The sequence below is a fragment of the Nicotiana attenuata genome, chromosome 7, assembly GCF_001879085.1.
Source record: "Nicotiana attenuata strain UT chromosome 7, NIATTr2, whole genome shotgun sequence".
Lineage (NCBI taxonomy): Eukaryota > Viridiplantae > Streptophyta > Magnoliopsida > Solanales > Solanaceae > Nicotiana > Nicotiana attenuata.
The window spans coordinates 108756282-108783432 of record NC_031995.1 but is presented as its reverse complement, the minus strand read 5'-3'; the positions used below and the strand labels follow the sequence as shown (position 1 = coordinate 108783432).

The following is a 27151-nucleotide window of genomic DNA, read 5'->3' as shown; positions in this document are numbered from 1 at the left end:
TACAAAAGAGTTTTTGTAAATGCAGTTTTTGGCTCAGTGATTTTAGTGGAAAGTTTGGGAGAATTCTACTGGAAAGTAGGTCGTGGTTTTTTTCACCTTCTGAGCCAGGTGTTTCCACGTAAAATCTTTGCGTTCTTTAATTTCTGTACTTATTATTTCGCAACAGTAATGGTTGGAACACATAGAAGAATCAGGTCCTTCTATAATCAAGTTAAGCGAAAATTTGGGTACCACACAAATCACCCCTCTTCTTGTGTGGTATTGAAGTATAAAACATCAATTATCCTGTGGTTGATAACTTCCGGATGGACCACCATGATCCAACACACCAAACTAGGCATATTCCAAGTGAGCGTTGGTTCATAACGTGTAAAATTCATATCTGGCCGGTATCCCTATGGATATATGAGTGTTAATACAAATTCAATACATAAAAATAAATATCTTAACACAAAGAAAAACTGAAGTTTACCACTCGGCTTGTGGATCATGTAAACTATGAGACAAATTATTTCCTTGCTCCTCATTCGCCTGTGGAGATAAGTTTAGATCATGCCAAACTCTTTCACCTGGAACCTGTTTAGCTAAAACTGCTCCAAAATAACCACCCGATGATTGAGGGATATCACTACTTTGCGCAACCTAATTATTGCGAACGTCTTAAGGCTTGGCGTACATTTCCAACAGTTTTATCACTAGAAATTCTCGGTATTCATCCAGAGTCCTAAAAAAATCTCTCAAAGTTTCATCATCTTCGATGTTAAACTCAGCATAACAAGCAACCCTTTACGGAGTCATGGAATATGGATATCTTCCAGTTACTTTAATATTCACCGAACGTTTGCTCACACTTATTTTTTTACATAACAATGATACCAATGTATCGTACTCCATTGTAAGTTGCAACTTCACATGACACTGTGGAGATAAAGTATAGCTTACTAAGTTATTTGCCACAATAACCTCACCCTCCCAATATAGTGAAACCCTAATTCTTCGCTCTTCAGACATTATGACAAAATGCAAAATAACTTAATGAAGAAATATTTCAGAAGACTTGAAAATATTTATGAATGGATTTTTATAAAATCTTTAACCTCTTTAAATAAGGAAAAAACCAGTCCCGGGGTATAATTATTTGAGGTATAGCGCCTTAAATATTGGCGTTATACCCAGTTGAATTATTATTATGTCAGTTAAGGCTAGAAGAATTATTAGTGGGCCCATATAATATATATAGTGCGGTATGTTAGGGGTTTATATATATAACGTCTTATATTAGGGCGCTATACCTTAACTGGGCAAACGATCGTTAAGGTATAACACCTTATGCTAGATCGTTATATATATTTTGGTTCTTAATTTTTCACCCATATATTTTGATTCTTTGAGTCCAAAAGAACCACATTTTGATTCTGGACTCTCTAAGAAGGTCCCACTAAAAAGGTTTGTAGCCTGTTTGGCCAAGCTGCAAAAATTAGCTTATTTTGAGAAGTGCTTTTTTTCAAAAGTGTTTTTCTCAAAAGTACTTTTGGTGAGAATCAATTTGTGTTTGGCTAATTAGTTTGAAAAGCACTTTCGAGCAACAATTAACGTTTGGCCAAGCTTTAAAAAAATGCTTCTAAGTGTATTTTTCTCAAAAGTGCTTCTCAAAAAAGTGTTTTTGGAGAGAAGCTATTTTTTTCTGCTTCTCCAAAATTGCTTCTGCTTCTCCTCAAAAGCACTTTTTTTTCTTCCAAAAGCTTGGCCAAACACCTCAATTTTTAGTCAAAAATGCTTTTGGCAAAAAAAAAAATACTTTTGGCCAAAAAAAAAATTGTTATCGGTGATACATTTGAACAATTGATGTGCAAATGTGAGTACATACACTCCAAACATAAGTCATGAAATGTTCAAATTTTTGCTGAGACTCGGGCAGTACAAAAATTTGTCCTTTTTCCAACAAAAAGATTTCCCCATTCGCACATCAATAGCCGTCACTTACACATACTCATCCCTTAACATAATGGCACACATATCGAAATATATCGAGCGAGTATACATAATTTAACAAACGAGAGCGTAGTCCAACTACACTACTCTGTTTGAACTCCACTGCTGTCTGAACAACGGCTCTCTCTCTCTTCTATTACACAACTTTCTATACTACTTTCAAAGTAAAGTCTTCTCCTTTTCAAAATACACACCACCCCACCCTCGTCTTTCTCACTTCGTGCTTGACATTTCATTATTATGGATTTTCCATTTGTAAGAACTTTAATCATCTTAATTACTTCTACCCTAACCCCACCATTTTCTTCATTATAGCTTTACTCTTTCAAGATCTGTCTTGATTGGTAAACTTGCTACTACTCCACTATACACTTGATACTTAGTCCCGAACTCAAGGACTAGTAGACTACTCTTCCAAAGTGAAAAACTAAGCTCAAATCTGCATTTTTAATCAAGAAATCAAAATGGGTCTGCGGATTTTGATCTTTTTTGCTCTGTTTGCGACGACCATTTTCAGCAAAAGCTCTCTTTCGCTCACCCCAGATGGTAAGGTTATTAGCTTGTGGGCACTATATTAGGTTCTTTTCCACATTGTATGTTGTTCTTGAGCTATAAAGGTCATAACTTTGATTCTTGTTCTCTGTTTCCTTTTAGGTTTTTCTTTATTGGAAATGAGAACCGTTTTGAATGACACCAAAAATGTTTTGAGCAATTGGAATTATTCAGATGAGTCACCTTGTGGGTGGACTGGCATTTCTTGTCACCCCAATGACCAAAGAGTTCAATCTATGTATGCCCACTTCTCTTTTTATTTCCACTATCAGTGCTTTCTTCACTCGTTTTGCTTTGGTTGCTTGGATTCATTAAAAAGCTGTTTATTTATTTTTTTGGATTTTTCAGCAACTTACCTTATATGGAACTGGGAGGAATTATAGCTCCCAGCATAGGAAAACTCACCAGACTGCAGAGATTGTAAGTCCCATAGCCCTTCTCCATGCCACTTAGCTTTTTGGGGCAATGCAACAAAAATTATCTATGTTAGTGCATTGTTTCTTTGTGTGGACTCTTGCTAATTCTAGGTAAAATTAAAGTTTTATCTCTTGTGCTTCCCTTGATAAAATTGTGTTCTTTCCCTACAACCAGGGCACTTCACGAAAACAGTCTGCACGGTGTGATTCCTAATGAGATTGGCAATTGCTCTGAACTCAGAGCTATGTAAGTTAGAGTTTCCTATAACTGAGTGATAACATAATTTCTTGGAGATTTCCGTTTCTTGATGAAGTTGTCACAAGCTAGATATTATTTAATACAGATACCTCAGGGCAAACTATCTTCAAGGAGGCATACCATCAGACATTGGAAATCTTTCAATGCTGACCATATTGTAAGATTTAAATATGTTTTAATTCATCATCTGATTATTTGATTCATTAGGTTGTTTTATTGATTGCTGCCTTTTCATCTTTGTTAGAGACTTATCAAGCAATTCACTTAGGGGTGCGATACCTTCTTCTCTTGGTCGTCTCAGACACCTTCGTCATCTGTAAGTCCAATTTCCTTTCATCATAATTTCTTAACCCAGCAAGTTAATGCCTTTACGCTAATGTGTTAAAATTGCAAATCAATTCAGCAACTTGTCAACCAATTTCTTCTCGGGTGAGATTCCTGATGTTGGAGTTCTAAGCACTTTCGGAAACAAGTCGTAAGTGCTCCTTCTTTTGGAATTTAATCCCACGCTTGATATCGCCTGATGAGTCCAAATATTTTCTTTTAGGCTGCAAATAAATTTAGATATATGTTTCAAAACTCAGAGAGTACACAATATATCTTGAATAATGAATACTGCTTCCTATAATATGCATAGAAGTGAAGATAATTTTTCACCATCTACTTGGCACCACAATAACATTTTAAGATATAAATTACTAGATGAATCAGGTACTTGCTCACCAGGTACGTTGTAAGTAAATGTTGTTTGCTACATAGGTTAGGTTTGTGGCAGTGTTACATGATATCTAGTAAATACAAACTAAGCAGAGTACCTGTCGAAAGATCAGTGGATTAGAATCACCAACACTAGCTTGTTTAGGGAAACAACTATTTAATTGGAGTCTCGTGAATTGGATTGCCATTTACTTTTCTTCTTTATAATCTTGGGAGATGAATAACATTTTCATTGTTTAATTCTGCTATTAATGGCTGTCTTATAGAAGACTATTCTGATGAGGATAATGCTTATGCTTAGGTTTATTGGCAACTTAGATCTCTGTGGCCAACAAGTCGCCAAGCCCTGCAGAACATCAATGGGATTCCCTGTAGTATTGCCTCATGCTGAAAGTGATGAGGCTGCAGGTTGTTATTTGCTGCTTTATTTCTACTTCATTTTAGAAGTTTACTGGCTTTGGAACTTCGCTTTCCTGAACCGAGTGGATTCTGCTTTTTTCTCCTTTACTTCTCTGTAGAAAGTTTGATTTATTGCTAAATTAATGTGGTTTCTGCGCAGTCCCTACTAAGCGATCCTCTCACTATGTTAGAGCAGCAGTTATTGGTGCAATATCTACATTGGGTTTCGTACTCATTGTCCTCTTTATTTTCCTCTGGGTTTGGTTGTTGTCTAAGAAGGAAAGGGCAGCGAAAAAATACACAGAAGTCAAGAAACAAATTTACAAAGAGCCAAGTAAGAGGGTGAATAGTACATTTACCATTTTCTTTTTCCTTCTCCGTATTTTTGTCTTAATTTGCCAAGTCTGCAGGTGCCAAGCTTATTACTTTCCACGGCGATCTCCCTTATCCTTCATGTGAGCTAATAGAGAAGATTGAATCCCTTGATGAGGAAGATGTTGTTGGGGCAGGAGGGTTCGGTACTGTGTATCGTATGGTTATGAATGATTGTGGAACATTTGCTGTTAAAAGGATAGACCGGAGTCGTGAAGGCTCTGATCAAGTCTTTGAGAGAGAGCTTGAAATCTTGGGTAGCATCAAACACATTAATCTAGTCAACCTTCGAGGTTACTGCCGGCTTCCTACTGCAAGGCTTCTCATCTACGATTACTTGGTCATGGGAAGCTTGGACAATTTCCTGCATGGTATGTTTCCTGCCTTTTAAACCTTGTGATAGTCTTTCCTCCTCTCCACGCCTTCTTAGCTTACAGAAGACATCAATGATAGAAATTGTGTAAAATGTAGCACGAAAAAAGAATATTTCTGCCATACATCTCTTGGTTAGGCCCAAATGCAGCCATTATTTCAGTCATCCTTTGAATATGGATGAAGAGGAAGAGCTGAAAAATGTACTTGCCCCAAAAGAAACTGTTAAAAGGGTGACCTTTTCTCTGTGCATTGTTGTTGAGTGTAGAGTCTGCAGACACAAAGCAAGAAATATGATACTTCTCTATTTTTTTACACCCTTTTGAAGTTAGTGGTTACCTTTTCAGTTGCTTAAAACGAATCTGACTGGTATTCTTTTGTTCAGAGAGCAGTCACTTGCATTGAGCATGTTGGCCAAGGCAATAGATGAATTGGATTTCTTCTTTGTTATTAGTGGTTCAGATTTTATTCTTTATCAGTTGCCTAATATTTTCTAAAGATATTGATCTTTTCTGTAAGACACTGCTCAAGTTCTGCGTTTTTACAAAAGAGTTGGTGGAAAAAGAAATTGGAGAGATGGAAAAACACTATTGCTTTCATTTAAACAATTTGCTTCTCTTGGCTATTCATTGCATGCATCTTTTATGCATTTTGGCAGAACGTGTGGATGATCGTTTGTTGAACTGGAATGCACGTTTGAAAATAGCTCTTGGTTCTGCTAGAGGGGTAGCCTACCTACACCATGACTGCTCTCCTAAAATAGTTCATCGAGATATTAAATCAAGCAATATACTCCTTGATGAGAACCTAGAGCCTCGTGTTTCGGACTTTGGACTTGCCAAGCTTTTGGTTGATGAGGAAGCTCACGTTACAACTGTGGTTGCTGGTACTTTTGGTTATTTAGCACCAGGTATGCATACTCACTTATTTCAATAAGCACCTATAATGAGATATATATATATATATATATATATATCATGTATATGTTAGCTGTAAAGTAAGTTTGGATGGTTCTTTTTTTGTTTGGACAAAATGCCTTGACCTATTTTTCTTATGGACTGTGCTATGCTTGTGTTGTGTTGGATGCTGATAGAAGTTTATCATTCTTGGACCAATTTGCTTTTTACTTTTCTTGACCTCTGTTGATTTTCACTTGCCATATGTTGTGGTGGTGTTGGTTTCTTAAGGCTTTCCCTCTCCTGTAAAGCCTTTCAACCTCTACTCATCTTCTACAGAAATGTCTGACAAACGATTTCTTGTTGGTAATATACCCAGAGTACTTGCAAAGTGGAAGAGCCACAGAGAAGTCTGATGTGTATAGCTTTGGAGTTCTCCTCTTAGAGCTTGTGACAGGGAAAAGGCCAACAGATCCATCTTTCGTGAATCGAGGCCTAAATGTGGTTGGCTGGGTATGCTTCTCATCGACTATTAAAACTTCATAGAAGACCTTGGTTGGAGATTATGTGAAAGTTATATGGTACTTGCCTTAACTGTATTTAGCTCTACTATTTCCACAAATTGATAGTGTCACAATGTGAAAACTGTACAGATGAATACCTTGCTGAAGGAGAATAGACTGGAAGACATTCTAGATAAGAGGTGCACAGATGCAGACGTAGAGACGGTAGAAGCAATTCTAGAAATAGCTGCAAGATGCACTGATGCAAATCCAGATGATAGACCTTCAATGCAACAGGTGCTGCAATATTTGGAGCAAGAGGTCATGTCACCATGCCCCAGTGATTTCTACGACGAGTCTCATTCAGATTATTCGTGATGTATTGAATAGTTTTATGTGACCAAAATATTTAGAAAACACATTGCAGGCTGATGCTTAAATGTGTAATCTGCCATTGCACAGACTGTATGCTCCTCACTTTTGGAGCACTGTAGCCGTTCTTACTAATGTTCCCTGTGCATTACTTGCCCTTTCTGTGTAGATATATCTTCAGATTCTTGCTGTGAAGTCGTAACCCATGGCATATTAATCTATTTATTGATTACTGGATTGCTTCACCTATAAAAGAATTTAGGTCTCTCCAAAGAATGCTGTTTAATAGGAATTGATGAAAATAAGTCATGTCACTCAACTACAACTGGATAGCATATTTGAAAAGCATTTTTGTTGTACTCTCTGGTCGCTTTTACTTGGCTCCTTTTGACTCTTCACGCCCCTTAAGAAATAATAAATAAAATGTATAGTTCCATGATACCCATATTAATTGATGTATATTTTATTGGATTTGAGAAAATGATTTGAAATGAGTAATAAATATTATGGGTAAAACATGAAAAAATTTGTTGTTCTAAATATGTCACTCAATTATTATAAGTAGAGGCTGTACTAGGATTGTGACTGCGGACCCCTTACCTTAGCTGCAATTGGTGGCTAGTTTGAGGCTGAGACATCTAACTGTTGGCTGCATTATTAGACCACCTACTCCAGATAACCCAGCTTTTAGAAAGATATTTCCCATTCTCCAGGTATCACCACTAAAAATAAAGCAGAAAACGGAAAAAATTTGTAGTGAACATGCAAAAGCTTGAAGGCAAAGTGGCCATAGTGACGGGTGGTGCTAGCGGCATTGGGGAAGCAGCAGCACGCCTTTTTGCCCATCACGGCGCACGCGTTGTCATCGCGGACATCCAAGATGAAAAGGGCAGAGCTTTGGCGGAATCCACCCCTTTACAGAGGTGCAGCTACGTGCACTGCGATGTCAGTGATGAAAATGAAGTGAAAGCAATGGTGGATTCAACTGTCCAAAAATATGGTCAACTCGACATCATGTTCAGTAACGCAGGAGTCGTTGGTAACTCCGGTCAAAAGGTACTCGATCTAGATCTTTCCCAATTTGACAGGGTGCTAAGAGTCAACGCACGAGGCATGGCAGCGTGCGTGAAGCACGCAGCACGAGCCATGGTGGAGAAGCGCGTTAGAGGGAGCATCATTTGTACAGCCAGTATTGCGGCAAGCAGGGCAGGACCGTGGCGGACGGATTATGTAATGTCGAAACACGCTGTGTTAGGACTCATGAGATCAGCTTCAAGGCAATTAGGTGAATATGGAATAAGGGTGAATAGTGTTTCGCCATCTGCAGTAATGACGCCAATTATGTTGAGTGCGGAGCAGGAAACATCAATGAAGGTTCTGAAAATGTATGGGAATTTGACTAGTTTGAAGGGAATTACACTGACGGTGAAGCACTTGGCGGATGCAGTTCTGTTTCTAGCTTCAGATGATTCTACATTTGTGAGTGGGCATGATTTGGTGGTGGATGGTGGCTTGCTCTGTCTTCCATCTCCAAATAGTTCATTATGAAACATAGAGAACCAAAGAATTTTTCTTATTTGAATGGAGCTTTCGTTTGTCTTCTGGAGATAATATAGCTCTCTTCTCTTAGGTGCATTTTGATTTAGCGTGGTCATGTAAAATTATCCAAATTCCAATGTTTTGAGTACATTTATGATTCTGCAGATAGAGAGTTACAATTCGAGAAGTAGTGGCATGGTCCATGGAGTGTCTTTTAGCACATGTTTAATTAATCAATAATGTTGCACCAAGTGAAGTTATGGTATTCTCCTTTGCTACCTTTGATTGATCCCTCATCTTTTAGTTTCATTGACTAGGAATTGGCTGATGGATAATAATTAATTAAGCATATAAAAGCAAGTGTAAAAGTGGTCTACAAGTCCTGAAACTAAAGAAAACCAAGCTTTTAACCTTTTGGGAGAAAATGTCCATGATTAGTATATATTTCAGGAAAGATAATACATAGTATTCGCGCAGTTTGGAGTTGTCATGTTTGAGCTATTAAAAACAACTGTCAAACTAATAATTCTTCGAAAGCATAAAGAATTAATTAACCTAGCTAGTGGTTTGTGCTTGAAAAAGATTTATCGTCATAACTCAAGTAATTGCACAGATAATAAATTGACAAATCTGGAACTTAAAAATCTTCTTATGGCACTAATTGATTTATGATCGAAGAGATGTATAAAGATGAACTGGAAAATTGATATACCTAAAAGGAGTAATTAATTACATCCAGCTTGCTATATGAGGTAATAAAAACCATATTCTTTGGCTTAATTACAGTCTACAAAAATATTGGCTGAAACTAAAAAACAATCAAAAATTACACAGCTTTATCTCCTCCTTGTATCTTATACCTAAAACCGGTGTAAGACAGACCCTGTATCGGCGTTCATCTTTACTTTGGCGTTTAGCTGTGGGCTCTTGTTCAAATTTCCTCTGGTGCGCCGTCACAGCGTCTGTGGGATCCCAAGTAATAACCGCAATGCCCAGAACAATAGGAATCAGAGGGCGACCCAAATTGGCAGCTTCAGACATCAGTTTCCGAGCAAAGGAAGAGACACCTCGGATGATGGGCACCATTGAATAGAGCGGCACATCAACAGAGCATAGTATTTTGTAAATGATATCATCGGCAGCATCGTCATGAATCACAGCGTCACTCGGCAAGTAGAAAGATTTGACAGTAAGTGGACAGTCTGGTGCCTCCATTATAGAATCCCCTTCCTCTGGCAGATACTTAAGGAATTGTTGAACCCGAACTTGGATCATGAAAAACGTCTCAGAAGAAGAAGAAGGGTTGTTGCTGTTCTTCGTCATTGGGATGATAGAATCGTCTGTTATAACTCTATATTCAACAGCAGTTTGTAGATTCACCATCTTCAATTTCTGTTGGAGCGATTATACAGAGAGCAATTCGTAAAAGAACGCAAGAGAAGAGGATGATCAGTTGTTACAGCCCTGTAACGCTTTTATAGACTTTGAGGAAAGCCTAGTTTGTGTAGGAATAGGATTCTCAAGATTTTCCTAAGCTGTCCTGGTTTCGGAAAATTTTGAAATAAGGAAACAAAATGGTAACTTGAGAAGCAGGGTAAGGGTTAGTATAGAAAAAAGAATCTCAAATTTCCTAAATTGTCCAGGATCTAGAAAGTTTTGAAATTAAGGAAATTTTTGGTGACTTGAGACGCAAGTAAAGCAATTTTTGCCTAATGAAGTAGAACGCGCTAAGGGTTGTGAAGAATAGAGTAGAAGGAAAAAAAATTCTAAATAACGATTTCAAATCAATTTTCCATCATTTATAACTGTTAATTTATTTTGCAAATAAATGGATATGTAGCAAGAATGGAGACGTTTACGTTCATTTTACTCTAGTTATACAATCTCCTATTATATATGCCAAATAATACAATGATTCACTTATTCAGTTAGTGTCTACTTTTTTTGTTCTTATTAGTTTTAGGATACGGGCCTTATTGTAATAAAAAAAAAATCAAAAATCACTTAAATATTATATTAAAAATCGTGTTTTAGTTAAAAAATAAAAGTTATAAAAAATATTAATTCCTGAACATGATGATTGTTGATCATGTTTAGCCAACTCTATAAAAACTCTACCCCACAAAAGTACCTTAATTATCACAGTCCAAACATTCAAGTTAAAGATTATTTCAATTTTATAGTTTTATTACTTAAAGTTCACAAGTTATTGTATTTCCTTTTTAGTTTTAGCTAGAACACATAGCTTTTAAAGGTTTAAAAGTTTTATGATCCAACAAAAATATCTTGAAAAACTATATATTCTAAAATTCATTCTAAAATATATGACAAGGTCAGCTAACCAGTAGAAGAAGTATTTTTCCTTTAACTTTCGAGCAAAAACAAATTTTTCTATTTCTTCAACCACTAAGAAATATTATATGAATTACTTCCAACAAATTAGAAAAGAATAAATCACTATAGTAAAAGTAGAATATAGTTGTTATGTACATCTTGATTAACCTACTATGTCTTTATTTTCGAAAGAATTTTCTTTCTTTGTCAAAGCACATTATTTAACTATAGTTCCGTATAGGGGTATACCGGTTGCGGTTGGTTCGAATTTTTCGACTACCAAATCAAACCAATGGTGTCGAATTTTTTAATTTATAAACCAAACCAAATCAATAAAGTCGGATTTTTCAATCTCGATTTTTCTCGGGTTTTCGGGTTTTTTTTCCAGTAAAGTCTTAATAGCAAAAAATATGTAACTTATGCTCCAAATAGTTTTTTTAGTCCTTGTAGGATACAACTATATAATGTATTTTCCAAGAAAATAAAATAATAATATGAGATGAGTCATAACATTGTACTAAAATATTCAATACCATAGATAATAAAATCGCACAAAGAATATATTACTAACTAATACGCCATAATAAAAATTAACATAATCTAAACATACTATATAGGTCGTACTAAATAAGTACAACTAATAAATTCTATTAATTACACAACTAAGCATAAAAAAAAAGATAAACTAGGTTATACATTCTCATTATAAATCAATGCAAAACCAAAAAAATAGATATCCAACACTATTGTCATTCCTAGTGTTGAATTGAATTTCCTTTATTAGCATTAGTATTGATTTGAACTTTATTTGACTTACTGCCTTTATGGGCTATAAATTTTATTGGACCATTCAAGAATGTTAAGTCCAAACTTTAAATAACTTAAAAAGATAAAACTATGAACAAGTTTATAAAATATTTATAAACTATATTTGAAATAAATATTCATATGCATAAAATATTTTTCAAAATTGTATAAATGGAATGTCGGGTTGGTTTGGTTTCGGTTTGACTTTTTTTAGTTAAAACCAAACCAAACCAAACCAATTACGGCCGTGGTTTTTTTTCAACACCAAACCAAATCAAACCAAACCACAATCGGGTTTTTTTCTCGGTTTGACTCGGATTGTCGGGTTGGTGCGATTTATCGGTTTTCTTTGTACATCCCTAGTTCCGTATATCCAAACATGGATGTTACCTTTATATGAAAGTAAGAGTCTATGATTGTGATAGATTATAAATGGATTGCATTAATGTTATCCTACGTTAAAATCATATTTAGAACTTATTTCTTTCAGCAATTCCTAAGGATGTGGCATTTTAGTTTTTTGTGTGTCTATAAACATTTCGTGTAAATTCTAATGTCAATAAGACCAACAAATAAATCAGGTTACTTTTAAGTCTAAGTTTAATTAAATTCTAATTCCTTGTAACTTTGAAATTTAGGCGTCATGTTTCTCAATCTTCGTTTAATTTGCTTCTTAAAGAAAAAGTTCTCTTAAAGAAGCTAATGACATATTTTAATTTATTCAACCAAAACAAAGATCATATGAGATAACAATGCATGGACTTATATCCAATTCAGCCTCGTAATAACTTTGATCAATCTTTCAAGAAGCCAAATTAGCTTTCTCATAATCATCGTGACGACCTTCAAAACTGAGAGTAAATTCCTAAATGGTTACCTAACTTACATTGTTTTTTGTTGCAAAAGTTACTAAACTACTTTTATCACTTTAAAATCATTCAACTCAAGATTTTTTGCCATTTTAATTAAAATTATCAAACTTATGTTTCTGGTCAAAAAATAAATTTCATCGAAAAACTCTTTAAACCTAACCGAAATCTAATTAGACATGTTAAATTAGCTAAAACTACTACAGTACTCGGTAGTCCAAAGACATGCAATATTGCACTTAGAGCCTTGGTTTCACAACAGAGTTTAGTATGATTGTGCATGTAAGTAGTCAAAGGCGAATTCAGAATTTTGAAACTAGGAGTATCATTGTTTTTCATGTTCACTAGCTAGTAATGAAAATTGAATTATTACTCTATCCATTTTGGGTTACTTCAGTTCGATTTACATCAACAAGATAAGCAAAGGAATAAAGGTTAAAAATAAGGAGAAAAGGTAACGTTTCAAGTGTAATAAGCAGAAAAAATAAGTTAAAATCAAATTCAAATACAGGTTTGGATACATAGGAAAAGAAAAAGGAAGCGAAAGATATAATCTATCTATCTATCTATATTATAAAAGCACGAATAATTTATGCTAAATGTTGAACGACTAAAATATCCCAGAAATATTAATCGACTTTTATGCCCTTAAATATTTGTATAATTTAAGGATCTAATTGTAAATTACCTAATGATGAAATACTTTTTTATTTAAACTACACATACATCGACCCTACAAAGTTTATCCTAATTGTATTAGAAAGGTACGTCCATAATTGGTTTTATTACTTGTAAGCTTGTGTTTGTTTCTATTCATATTGTGATGACATCATAAATCTATAAGAAATGTCTTATGAAATATAAAGTACGAAAAACATAGATTTTTGGCTGTCCTTTGGTGTTAAAATTTTAAGATATTCAAGGGAACAATTTCTATATGATCTTTAATTCTATGTGATTTGGCGAAAGGTCTATTGCTTAAGTTGGTTCCAAGTTTCAAACATAACCAATTGATTATGTGTCAAGATATTCTCTCTCTACTTGAGAAATTATCTTTCTTTTGCACTTTCCATGTTATTTATCTAAGTAATAACCAAAATTATAGTGTATGTCCCCTTTCTTTTTTATAATATTTCTTGCGCATAAAGAGAAAGAAAGCCTTAAATGGCGTGGGACTAAAATACTGTTGGCTCATTAGAGTGAGGGTCAAGGTATGTGTTGTTTCTAATAGTAAAGCTCATGTAATTTTCTCTTTGCTGTTAATTATATTATTATCCCTTTGCTTTTTTATTTTACGGAAGATGAAAAAGTTCGCCTTTAGTTTGCTTAATAATTCATATATTTAGGGCACTCTGTTTATTGACATTTTGTTTATGAGGTAAAAGAATTTGGAGTGACGTAAAACATGTGATGATGAATATGGAGTCTGCAAACGCATATTGATTTGTTACATTAAGTTGTTATATTAAGTGGAGTAGTATTGTCTAAGATAACAATTGAAATGTTCGGTCACATAAATAATTGATTGGAGATTTACGTGCAAAGTACGTACATAGAGGCTAGTATACTATATTAAAAGCACGAAAACCCTTAACAAAATATCGTTCGCCTTTTTTATCCTTTTAAAACTGAATTTACATAGGACAAGATTATAATTTAATTAATTTTCTACTATTTAGTAATGGTCATTTAATTAATTCCCTATTATTTAGGAATAGTTCTTTAATTAATTTCCTATCCTTTAAGAATAGTCATTTAATTATTTTCTTACTATTTATAATATTGATTTTTCAATTCCTTTTAGCTATAGAATTTCATGTTTCTTCACTTTCAACTCAATTCAGACGTAGGAGTATTAAATTCTCCTTTTAGGATTCGGAGATTTTTAGTAGGAAAACCTAAATTTTTCCTTTTAGGATTTGGATTTTTTTAGAGGTTTTGCGTTTACTTTTTCCATTTATATGCAAAAGCTAAATTGGTTTTAAGTTAGTTTCATATCTAACTCTAACTATACTATTGTTAATTTTTCCTATTACTTATGTTAATTGTAACTGGATATAAAGTATTTTTTTCATAATTGTAATCAAATTATAAATTATGGACTTTGAATTTTGGCTTAGAACAAATATGATGTGCTTTCTCGGGATCCCATAGAAAGATATTAACGGAAAAGAAGTCCTAGATATTAGGTATAAATATATATTTTTTTAAAAGCATACTAAATTTTACTTTTTAAACCATATAATTCTTATTGGACCAAAAGTAATTACGGTAAATATTTAAAACAAAAGATGAGCTAATAGTAAGAAAACAAATAAAAAATTATTTTCTTTAACATTGAGAACAAATAATTAAGTGTTTGAATGAACTAATTAGAATAAAAATCCAATTTAGTTTTTTAAAATTTTAAAAATCATTGCATAAGAAAAATTATTTTTTACCAAACTCTTAGGATATATAAATTTGTTTTTCAAATTTTCAAATTTATTATGTAAGTAAAATTATTTTTCATGAAACTCTTAGGATATGCAAATTTATCCTATATAAAGAGCATCACCAACGAAAAAACCTTAGATTAGAATAGCATTACTTATAGTATTATGAGTCAAATTGGTAAAAATGAGAACTTGAAGTAATAGAAGAAACAGTAATATATTTTAAATAAGTTATCATTAATAATTGTTTAAAATTATTTTTCATGAAATTCTTAGGATACATAAATTTGTCCCAAAATTAGAGGGACCAGCGAAAAAAGCCTTAGATTAAATAACATTATTTATATATTATGAGTCAAATTGGTAAAATGAGAACTTGAAACAATAAGGATGAAACAGTAATATAGTTTAAATAAGTTATCATTAGTTATTTTTTATATTTATCCAACAAATCACATCTCTCTCATATTTTTTATATATAAATTTATTTTTCGTAAATTATGAACTTAAAATTAGTCATTTTTTAGACTTTACGTTGTCATTTTATCAACTTTTTTCTGTAATGTGTGAGACTAACCGCTTCATTCTCACGCCTCTACAAGACAGAAATGATTAAATTATTTAATTTTTTTTATTTGACAAATTTTGAACAGCCGTGATAAAACTATGTTTATGTTATTTATTTATTTTTAATATTAGGTAATAAAAATAATAACAATTTGGACTTTATAAACAATATTTGTATAATTTAAAAAATGTACATTTATTGATAAGGGGTACATGCATGAAGCGCGTACCTAAAAGCTAAATTATTATGAAAGTAGGAGGGTCACTAATTTAGCTTTTATTTTGTACAATTTTGCTTTTAATATCACTTACTATGACTACAGCTTTTAATATCACATCTCTCTATATTTTTTATAATAAATTTATTTTTTCCTAAATTAAGAACTTAAAATTAGTCATTTTAGACTTTAAGTTATCATTTTATCAACTTTTTTCTGTAATGTTGATACACTCAACCCATCAGTGATTTATGTACAAAAACTTGATATAAACCATCACTAAACTTTTCAAGGTTGATAGACCAACAATCGTGAAAAAAGTATTTTTTGTGTTATTTATTTATTTTTAATATTTTGTAACAGTGATATCAAAAAATTGGTCTTCAAAAGTTTTTTTTTTAAATGAGTAAAATATTATTCGTCCTTTTTACCCTTTAAAAGTATCTGTTGCACTAGACAAAATAGTCATTTAATTATATTTTTAAAATTTAGAAATATTAAATCAAGTAAAGTTTGTGCATTAAATCTTTTCTTATTTAAATTATTTAGAAAGTTATACTATTTAAATATTTTGTGTAAATTCTTGACTTATTTAATTATGCAACATAAGCAATTTATAAATAGGGAAAAAAGTATTTTGAAATTAAACCGTGACGCTTTCAATCTTGTCATGCTAGAAAACATATATCAATTAAATAACAAATAAGACATTGTTTAGTGGCAAAAAGAAGTTTTCTTTCTGCAGATGCTTGAGACACTTTAACATGGTCTTGATGCATGACCTTGAGATTTAGAATGGAATTTTTACATTCCTATACCATATATGAAACCTTATTACCCTCAATATTTAAGGTTTGATATAATTACATTTAGTATACCAAATTACCAATTCTATATCATAGTGTATTTTAAGGGTATAATTAATGCAGCATATATCCCTCCTTAATTCAAGGTACCAAAATGGGCCTTTTTTTTTTTCCTGTATCTTTTAAAGAAAGGAGCTCTTTCTCTTTGTCTTTTTTTGAGAAAAATCCAAAGAAGAAGAAATGGGTTCCATCGTTGCGCCGTTTTTTCTGCTTCTTTTTGGGGAGCGTTTTTTCTACTTTCGATTTTTTGGAGGGGAGCCGATGGAGCCGTTTCTAGGGGTAAGGTATTTAGGATTTGATGGATCTGATTTTTTTAGGTTTCCTAATTGTGTTTTTATATGTAAAAGGTGGGGTAAAGGGTAATGGGTATTTGGGTACTGGTATTGCAATTGGGTTGTGAAAACAGAAAACAATGCATCTACAATCAGAATACAAATAATCTACAATTCATCTACAAAATATCTACAAACTGGGTATATTGAATTTTAATATCCCAATTCCCATTCGATTGTAGTTTAATTGGGATTTTCGACATAATTGCGTTTTTTGCAGAAGATTTGTAGAAGTTTTAGTCGTTTTTGATTCGTGAAAACAGAAAATAAAGCATCTACAATTAGAATACAAATAATCTACAATTTATCTACAAAATATCTAAAAACTGGGTACATTGAATTTTTATATCCCAATTCCCATTCAATTGTAGCATAATTGGGATTTTTGACATAATTGCGTTTTTTCAGAAGATTTGTAGAAGTTTTAGCCGTTTTTTATTTGTGAAAACAGAAAATAAAGCATCTACAATCAGAATACAAATAATCTACAATTTATCTACAATTTCTGCAATATGTCTTCTTCTTCTTCTTCTTCTTCTTCTTCTTCTTCTTCTTCTTCTTCGAGTTTCAATCTGAAATTCAGTCAAAACCAAGTCTAATCTTCACCAAAACCCCTCAAAATTGAGATATAAACTCCAAACCATATTCCCGATTATTTTCAACAACATCCAATCCAAACAAATAATGATTTTTGAAAACCCAAATTTGAATTCAAAGCTTTCAAGCTTTTTAATGGCTGTCAATGGTGGAATTGCTGCTCTCTTTTCATTTGCTTTGTATTACTGAAATTTGCGATTGAGAAATAGAGAGAGATGTAGAAAGAATGTCGACGAACTGAGCTTTTGCAAAGCTGATTTCTACAATTTGATTCGAATTTGTTGACAATTTTGTCTTTTTTTGGGCATAATGAGTATAAGGACCTCAAAAAAATCTCTTTTCGTCATATGAACTTTAAGTGTATGAAGGATTTGGAATGGAATAATATCGATTCATACAGAAGAAAAGGTTCTCTTCATACAGAAGAAAAGGTTCTCTATTGATTCAAACACTGTACCTAACCTATGGGATAGGGATCGAGGAAGGGGAAAAACCGAAGATTTCACATGGTACTTTTATCAATCTGATTTATTTCGTACCTTTCGTTCAATGAGAAAATGGGTCAAATTCTACAGGATCAAACCTATGGGACTTAAGGAATGATATAAAAAAAAGAGAGGAATCTCTGATCAAGGATAGAACAAGAGCCGTTTTGCATCATATCTAAGGGATTCCTCGGTTCGGGCCGAAGAAGCAATGTCACTTTGTGGCTTAAGGAAAAATATCGAAGAACAAAGTTTTTGCAGAAAAGAGTCTATGTAATTTGATTTTAAATTGAAGATATAGGATTTGCGTTTCAAATTTGATCTGAAGGTCGCTAAATCAATTAGAATATTCTGTTCCTGATTTGTAGCGCGCCTAATTAGGAAGGAATTAGCTCCTAATAATTAGTATTTAATGAATGGTATAATAATTGTAGAAAAACTATGAACATGGCGGGTAAATATGAAATTATGCACATTTTTGGTAATAAGGTTTCATATATGGTATAAGAAGGAAAAGTATCATTTAGAATTCAACAATAAATAGGACTTTTGTTATATTCTAAATTGCAGCAAATTTAAACTTCTCTGAAAATCAAAAATTGTTTCCTATTATAATACAATTTTAATATTAATACTTAAAGCATACTGTATTAACTTGGACTCTAAACAAATAAAATACTTAGAGATCAAATAATGAATATAACGAAATAATAAAAATATAAAAAATTTATTATAAATGTAATTTTATTTAATATGAAAGATTATTATGATTACGTAGTTCAAATAAGACAAGAATTTGTATTAGGTAAGATTATTGATTTTAACTTCTAACTATTAGGAGTCCTACATAGTTCAGATTAGGAAATTATTTAATAAAAAAATTTAATCAAATTTCAAGTTCTGAATATTAGAAAAATAACTGAATAATAATTTTATAGTGAAATATATTTATAAAAATAAAAAAGTTGACTAATATTTCGCGCATGGAGTTAGTGCTTTTATAATGGTATAGATAGATTATAGATTTATAACTGGTTATATACAAAGTCAAAACCATTTTTTAATATAATTTAATTATCTTAGTAAATAAAAAATAAAAATAAAAAGAAAGTTAGATGAAACATTATGTTTGATTATCTGTGTATATAATGACATGTTCATAACTCTTTAGTCAAATGCTTCTTCTAGAAAGTTTATGTACCAAAATGTAAATAAAATTCTAATAAATGCTATAATTAGAATAGATTATTTCAATATCTAAAATTATTACACCGTTTATCTCAACATCAAATGTAAAAACAACTTTGATACTAAAATAATTATACATTAGATATACATAGTTCAAAAATATTATATAATATTTAAAAGTTTTAATACTTATTGAGATAGGGTACACGCGCAAAGCGCGTACCCTAAGACTAGTTTAAATAAATAAAGGGATAAAAAGGAGTTGTACGGGAGGAAGAAAGAAGAAAAATATAGATAAAAAATAGAAGAACTTAAGAAAGGAGAAAACAAGAAAAAGAGAAGAAAATAAGGAAAGAAGAAAAAAGAAAAGGAAAACATGCGGTCGCCTGAGTTGCAGTTTGTAGAATATTAGCAACAATGTAACATGATAACGGGCGTGAATGCCACAGGATGCATAATAAAGAACCATAAATAAGAAATTACAAAAATAGTCCTAGTACTACTGAATGGCCTAGGAGAACACACTACTATCTATCAACCTACAATCCTAATCCTCGATCCTATCGTGAATCGAGGATAGGAACAAAATAATAATAACAATAATAATAGAATTACACTGTCATGCCCCGAACCTGGGCCTGGACGTAACACGGCACTCGGTGCCTGACTACATGTGACCGAGCGAACCAACTGGCTGACTGAATCAACATATGATATCACAACATAATGAATGCGGAAGATAAACTAACACATGCTGATATACTGAAAGTCTGGATGATATAAATCAAAGTGCGGAAATACTAATACAATTTTGAAACATCTTTGTAGCCAACATAGCTTAATATGAAAAGCCTGCGACTCTGTCTAACTGTCACTCTAATCTATGAAGCCTCTAATGAAATACTGAAAACACTGACTGTCTGAAAATACTGAAGACTGTAAGGTAATGATAATGCCCCGGAAGAACTAAGGATCACCAAGTAGCTGGTACGAGAATCCTAGCTCTCTGAATCATCAACCTGTAATTCATTACCTGCATCGTGAGATGCAGGCCCCGGAAAAAAGGGACGTCAGTACATTTGAATTGCACTGGTATGTAAAGCAACTGAAAGAAAGAATTATAAATGTTGAAGCTGAAACTAAGCTGATAACTGAGAATTGATAATTGATAACTGAAATGATAACTATTGAAACTGAAAATGAAATGATAACTGATAACTGAATTGATAACTAATAACTGAATTGATAACTGGTAACTGAAATGATAACTGATAACTGAAATGATAAAGGAAGTAAGGATATGAATAGAATACTCCGTCTTATGAATGATGAACCACCTGTTTATCTGAATAAATAAACTGCAGCCTCAGGCCCAATATATATGTGCACAAACTGCGGCCTCGGGCCCAAGTATACATATACATAACTGCGGCCTCAGGCCCAAAGATGCATAAAGCATAAACTGCGGCCTCAGGCCCAAAGATGCATAAAGCATTAACTGCGGCCTTAGGCCCAAAGATGCATAAAGCATAAACTGCGGCCTCAGGCCCAAAGATGCATAATGTATAAACTGCGGCCTTAGGCCCAAATACAGGTGTTCAACATTCAGGAACTGAGAATCAAACTGCAATACATCATAGTGAAATACTGAATCACACTGAGTTACATGATACAGGAATACTGGATCACACTGAGTTACATAATACTGGAATACTAAATAGGACTAGACTGAGATATGTATTCTTGAACTGATTATGAACACTGAAACTTCAACTGTTTATTGCATACTGAGTAATCTATACTAAGACTCAGGGGCATCAAACTCAAGTCTATATTGAATACGCACTGAGCTCACAACGTTCAGAATGAAAGTCATGAACGAGTTATGAAGCTAGAGAATAGAAGTTCTACAACTATTCAAGGAACTAGGCTAAACTATATTTCTGAGGCAATTAGTAACGTCGTAAAAGAAACGTAGTGTAGGGAGAATCATTAACGTTCCCAAACATAGAGAGTTAGCCTCACATACCTTAAGTTCCTTCTCTTGAGCGTAATACAACATTCGCCAGCCCTTTCAACTTTAATCTACATCAATACAAGTCAAAGGGATTCCATATTAGAAATAATTCTCATGTTTTGGTCACTTAAGCATCTTATCAAACACTTGGTGAAAATAAAGCTTCATAATCCTTATTAATGGTGTCTCTACACCCAATAACTCATTCTCTTGTCCCTAGATAAATTCTAAAGTCTCAAATGGTTATAATCAACATTATTCTTTATCACACATAAGGTAAACAACACCCTTAACCAATAATAAACAATCAACACCCCAAACCTATAATCATTCATGCTTTTCTATCAAACCCATCAACTCATATCTCATGAACTAGGGTTTATAATCATTAAACCAATGCTAGAATCAATTAGAGGGTGAAGATATTACCTCTTTGAAGTTCAATCCCCTTGAATTCGAGTTCTAGGGTTCCTTCTCTCAACAATGATGTCCCAACCGAATATCTAATTATATGGAGGGTTTACCCATGTTAATAAGATGTTGGGAAATTAAAATTAACTTAGAATCACCATTAGAACTTTCCTTGGGTGGTGGAGGGACCCTTAAGGAGTTAGGTTTTTGAGAGTTTTCCTTTCTAGGGCAAATTTTTATATTTTGGGGCTGTGGGGGACGAAATAGGGCTTAAAAAATGACTCCCCAAGTCCGCCACCGCGCCCCTGTAGGCTTGATCGCGGCCCGACCGCGGTAAATAGCAGGAACACAGCCTCACGACCGCAGTCATGGTCCGGGCGCAGTGGTTGCGCACTGTTCTGTAAAACGGGCATAACCTTTTACACATAGCTCCGTTTGGACTCCACAATATATCGTTGGAAAGATATTTCAAAGGCCTACAACTTTCATACTTTGAGTTTTCCCAGGTTCCTTTATATTTTTACTATGCCCTGTTGGAAGACGGACCTTCTGTAAACTTAGTCGATTTTGTCGAATCTTATGCACCTCACTTTCCATCTTGATTCTAAAACATCTATTTTCACCAATAATTATCCCTTTAGGACTTCATATATCTAAAATATCAAATTAATACCCATTTAACATATTCACACCTAGTCCAAATGTACGGGGTGTTACATACACGTTTGAACTCAAGTCATGAGTACAAAACTCCTACGCCTAACCATTAGCACCCACCGGACTCTTTACAAAATGGGATGTCAGTGTGTAAACTATACCTAACATTTTCTGGAGCGATTGGGTGGCGATGCATTCACCTTCCTATGTACATTCTCCCTTGTAAGTAATCATTGTTAGTGATTTATTTCCTGATGTATAAGTTTTCACATTGGAATACTTGCATGTATAATTATAGAAAATAAAAAATAAATTTCATATATTAAAAATTAAATATCAACATCTAATTGTTTTGAAAGAATATTTAAGTGAATCTCACAAGAATATCCCAAATAAGTTCCAACTTATCAGCCTCTAGCCATTAGTCATAGACTTATCAAAACTATTCAAGCACATATAAAAATTGAAAATTCATATAAATAAGGTTCTTTCTCTCCAAGAATCACACGCAAAAATCTCCTTCCATATTTTTAAGCGTGACTACTGATGACCTCTGGGCATATATGATTTTTCTACTCGTACTCTTGACGAGCGCAAAACACAACACAAAATGGATGCTCGCTAGTCAAAGGTAGTGTAGTTTAATTATCGTCTACACAGGGATTGGATTTAAACAATGCTCTAGTAATTTGTGGTTTAAGTGCTATTCAGGATGATCAAAACATGATTTGGATTGATTATGAACTACGATTAACTACTAAGTTAAAGCAATTGATAATTGACAACAAAGAACTAGAGATTAGCAGAGTTGGTTCCTTATCAATATGAGGAATAAGGGTTTTGACATGATAGGTGCAAGGTTGTTATTCTGGATATGATACTGTTATATTTCACTCTTGAGGTTCTATCGATTCTCACGAATTCAATAGGTGATTAGCTTATACTTCCGATTCAGACTCCTCTCCCAATTAAATCTAAATCTTTCAAATAAACTAACGTGAAGTGCGGTAAAACTTGCAAGAATCTATTGATAGGCTAAGAGAATCTTCTCGCGAATATTTCTCAATCTTAATTTTAACGGTAACTCAAAAAGCTCTTTCGATTACTCCAAAGAATCACCAAAATAAACTAAGGCATACGCTGTAATAATATTGAATAAGATGTTCCTCTTTTGATTAAACTGTATAAAGAATAAAATCACAACTATATTAAAGCTCCTCCAATAAATTCAAGCAATTAAGTAGTAATCAAATCCATAAACAACAACCAAGTCACCAAGCATATAAAATCCTAAGGTAAACTACTCCATAATTATGGAGGAAGTCATCACAAATATAATTAAAGAGTAAGAACACATCAATCTAATGTTACAATACAAACTCCCGTACTGAATTGATGGAAAGATGAGGAAATCCTGTGTCTTGTAGCCTCAAATGCTCTCCCAAAGCTTCCAAGGTCAAAAGTCCTCTAAAATTTGTGTTTTTGATGTATTTATACTATATAGGAATGGGCCCGGACGAAACTATCCTTTCCAAGCCGAATTGGGAAAAGTTGGGCGAGAAAATACACTATCGCGGCGCACTGGACAACGCACCATGCACCACGTTAGTGGAAAAGTTCAGAGGCCTATTATTTTCACTCTGCAGAAATTGTGCACTAGCGCCGCGCTACGCATGGCACGGCGCGGTAGTGCAATTCTCTCAGAGTAGTTTTGTTTTCTCACTTTTTGACATCCAAACTTGGTCCTAGACCCCGAACGTGATCACGACTTAATTTTTGGGCTTTTACTCAGACTTCAAAGCTTCAACTTGTTCAAATTAGCTCCAAATTATCTTAATAAATCGGAATCATTTTCTGCAAAGCATAAAATACGTAGTAAGCGCAAATCACCATTATTTAAGCTCAACCACACGTAAAATGCAGTAATCAAAGTGTAAACTATGACTAAAATACGGGTTTTTAGCCTACTATCAACTCTGTCAAATTAAAGTAAAGTTTAAGATGTCGTCCCACAGATATTGGAACCACTTAAGCTACAGATTTGTTTTGTCTTTGTCACTATTTGAGAGGATCAAATTTGTAAAGAGAGAGTTGTTGGAAAAAAAAGTGATAAATATATATAGTTTTATAATAAAAGATAGAAGTTGGGATATTGTGAATCAGCAATATAATATTATTATAATAAAATCAAAATTTTATTATTTATTTCTCTGTTTAATAAAATGATCACTTATTTCTAATCAAATCACATACAAGTATCCAATTAACAACATCTCTTTCATTTACTGTAGTTAATTGATTAACGGTTACATAGAGACCTCGTTTAAAGAATGATCACTTATTTTTAAGATAATCACTCCACATAATAACGATATATAAATAGCACTGCTCGTGCATGCTTAGTGTTATCAATTTATTGACAGTTAGTGACATTAAATAATAACTGATTAATAACACCTATTTCGATTAGTGTAGTTAACCAATTAAAGTAATAGCTTCAACTTTAATTGGAAAGGATAGTTTTGTCGCCCAACTTTTCCCACTTCGGCTTGGAAAGGATAGTTTCGTCCGGATATCAAAAACACGAATTTTAGAGGACTTTTGACCGGCGGAAGACCGGGAGAGCATTGGAGACACTAAGACACACGGATTCATCATTCTTTCCTCATCTCAACACCCGAGTTCGGATTAAATTCATGTTTTCCTATTCTTTAACTCTATTTGTGATGACTTTCTCCATGATTATGGAGTAGTTTACTTAGGGTTTAACAGATATGGTATTTTGATTGATATTTGTGGATTTTAACTCTAGTTCTTTGCTTGAATTCATTTAAGGAGCTTTGAATTGTTTGCAACTTTATTCACCAGGTTATTTAATCGAAAGAGGAATATTGTGATTCTCTTAAGTAATCGAAAGAGCTTGTTGAATTGTTAATTAAATCAAGTTAGGAGAATATTCGAGAGACGTTTTCCTGAAGACTAATCTATTAACTCATGCTTGCATATTTTCACAGTGCTTATATTAGTTTACCTCGTAGAATTAAGATTTAATCGATAGAGGAGTCTTGACCACACGTTTGAACTAATCATCGAGTGACTTCGTGAGAATCATTAGAACATTGGAGTGAATTGAACTAGAATTGGATCCCAAATAGATATCTTACACCTATCCTGTCACGACCCTTATTTCTCGGTTGATATTTCAGGATTGTGACTGCGGACCCCTTATCTTATCTGCTAGCTTGAGGCTGAGGCATCTAACTGCTGGCTGCATCACTAGGCCACCTACTCCATATAACCCAGCTTTTAGAAAGATATATCCCATTCTCCAGAAACAACATTGTAAGTAAAGCTTGCAGTGACCATGCAAAAGCTTGAAGGCAAAGTGGCCATAGTGACGGGTGGTGCCAGCGGCATTGGGGAAGCAGCAGCACGCCTTTTTGCCCATCACGGCGCACACGTTGTCATCGCGGACATACAAGATGAAAAGGGCAGAGCTTTGGCGGGATCCATCCCTTAACGTCAGTGATGAAAATGAAGTGAAAGCAATGGTGGATTCAACTGTCCAAAAATATGGTCAACTCGACATCATGTTCAGTAACGCAGGAGTCGTTGGTAACTCCGGTCAAAAGGTACTCGATCTAGAACTTTCCGAATTCGACAGGGTGCTAAGAGTCAACGCACGAGGCATGGCCGCGTGTGTGAAGCACGCAGCACGAGCCATGGTGGAGAAGTGCGTTAGAGGGAGCATCATTTGCAGTATTGCGGCAAGCAGGGCAGGACCATGGCGGACTGATTATGTAATGTCGAAACACGCAGTGTTAGGACTAATGAGATCAGCTTCAAGGAAATTAGGTGAATATGGAATAAGGGTGAATATGTTTCGCCATCTGCAGTAATGACGCCAATTATGTTGAGTGCGGAGCAGGAAACATCATTGAAGGTTCTGAAAATGTATGGGAATTTTACTAGTTTGAAGGGAATTACACTGACGGTGAAGCACTTGATGCAGTTTTGTTTCTAGCTTCAGATGATTCTGCATTTGTGAGTGGGCATGATTTGGTGGTGGATGGTGGCTTGCTCTGTCTTCCATCTCCAAATAGTTCATTATGAAACAAAGAGAACCAAAGAATTTTTCTTATTTGAATGGAGATTTTGTTTGTCTTCCGGAGATAATGTAGCTCTCTTCTCGTAGGTGCATGTTGGCCCAAGTAAAGGTTAGTTTTGAAGACTGACAAAGGAACTCAGACATGAACCAGGTTCATCCCAGTAGAGCACAGATATGGATAAACTTAAGCATGTGAGATGCACGTGAAAGAGATAAACATAACTTGACAGAAGTGATATCTCCTGATCCTGATCGAAAATGTTGCATATTGGATAAGGAGAAAGACTCCTTACTCAAAGAGAACACGGTTTAAGAAAGGGAAGGAGTTAGAGGTTGAGATCAACTAAAACTCTTCCACCAAGGAAGAGTAGCATCAGAATTCTAGTCAATCTCTATTTACTAACTCTGTAAATATCAGTGTTGTTCTCTTTTACAAAAAACGCACGTAAGCAGAAGTTAAACGTGAATTGAGAGCAAAATAGCAAGGCAATTTTGCAAGCAGTTCGTGTGTGATTCAAGCGTGCAAACCTGAAACTACTTGAACCAGATAGAAGAGCTAGTTCCAAGTGTCTGTCTTTTATTCTAGTTCAATTGTAGTAGGTGGTTTCATATTGTACCTTACAGCTTTATCTAGAAGCAATTTTATTAGGTACTCAGAGTTTTCAAGTTAGAGTTAACTTGAAGTTGTCGCAACAGTTGAGGCTGTGTGCTACAACGGGACTAGAGTTAGTCCTAGGTTTACAAAAGAGTTTTTGTAAATGCGGTTTTTGGCTCAGTGATTTTAGTGGAGCATTTGGGAAAATCCTACTGGAAAGTAGGTCGTGATTTTTTCACCTTTTGAGCCAGGTGTTTTCCACGTAAAATACTTGTG

At 33.9% G+C, this 27151-nt stretch overlaps 2 protein-coding genes and 1 pseudogene across 2 annotated transcripts; all 3 read left to right on the top strand.

Moving 5' to 3' along the window:
- LOC109229677 (LRR receptor-like serine/threonine-protein kinase FEI 2) lies at positions 2063-7006 on the top strand. The gene is made up of 13 exons (XM_019395205.1): positions 2063-2538; positions 2647-2782; positions 2893-2964; positions 3136-3207; positions 3305-3376; positions 3464-3535; positions 3623-3694; positions 4238-4344; positions 4496-4669; positions 4746-5078; positions 5738-5989; positions 6355-6488; positions 6629-7006. Exons 1-13 carry the CDS (start codon positions 2457-2459, stop codon positions 6854-6856), a joined length of 1806 nt encoding a protein of 601 aa, XP_019250750.1. The 5' UTR covers positions 2063-2456; the 3' UTR covers positions 6857-7006.
- On the top strand, positions 7512-8667 carry LOC109229675 ((-)-isopiperitenol/(-)-carveol dehydrogenase, mitochondrial-like). The gene has a single exon (XM_019395204.1). The coding sequence runs from the start codon at positions 7613-7615 to the stop codon at positions 8396-8398; it is 786 nt and encodes a 261-aa protein (XP_019250749.1). The 5' UTR covers positions 7512-7612; the 3' UTR covers positions 8399-8667.
- Positions 25462-26538, top strand: LOC109229676 (annotated as a pseudogene).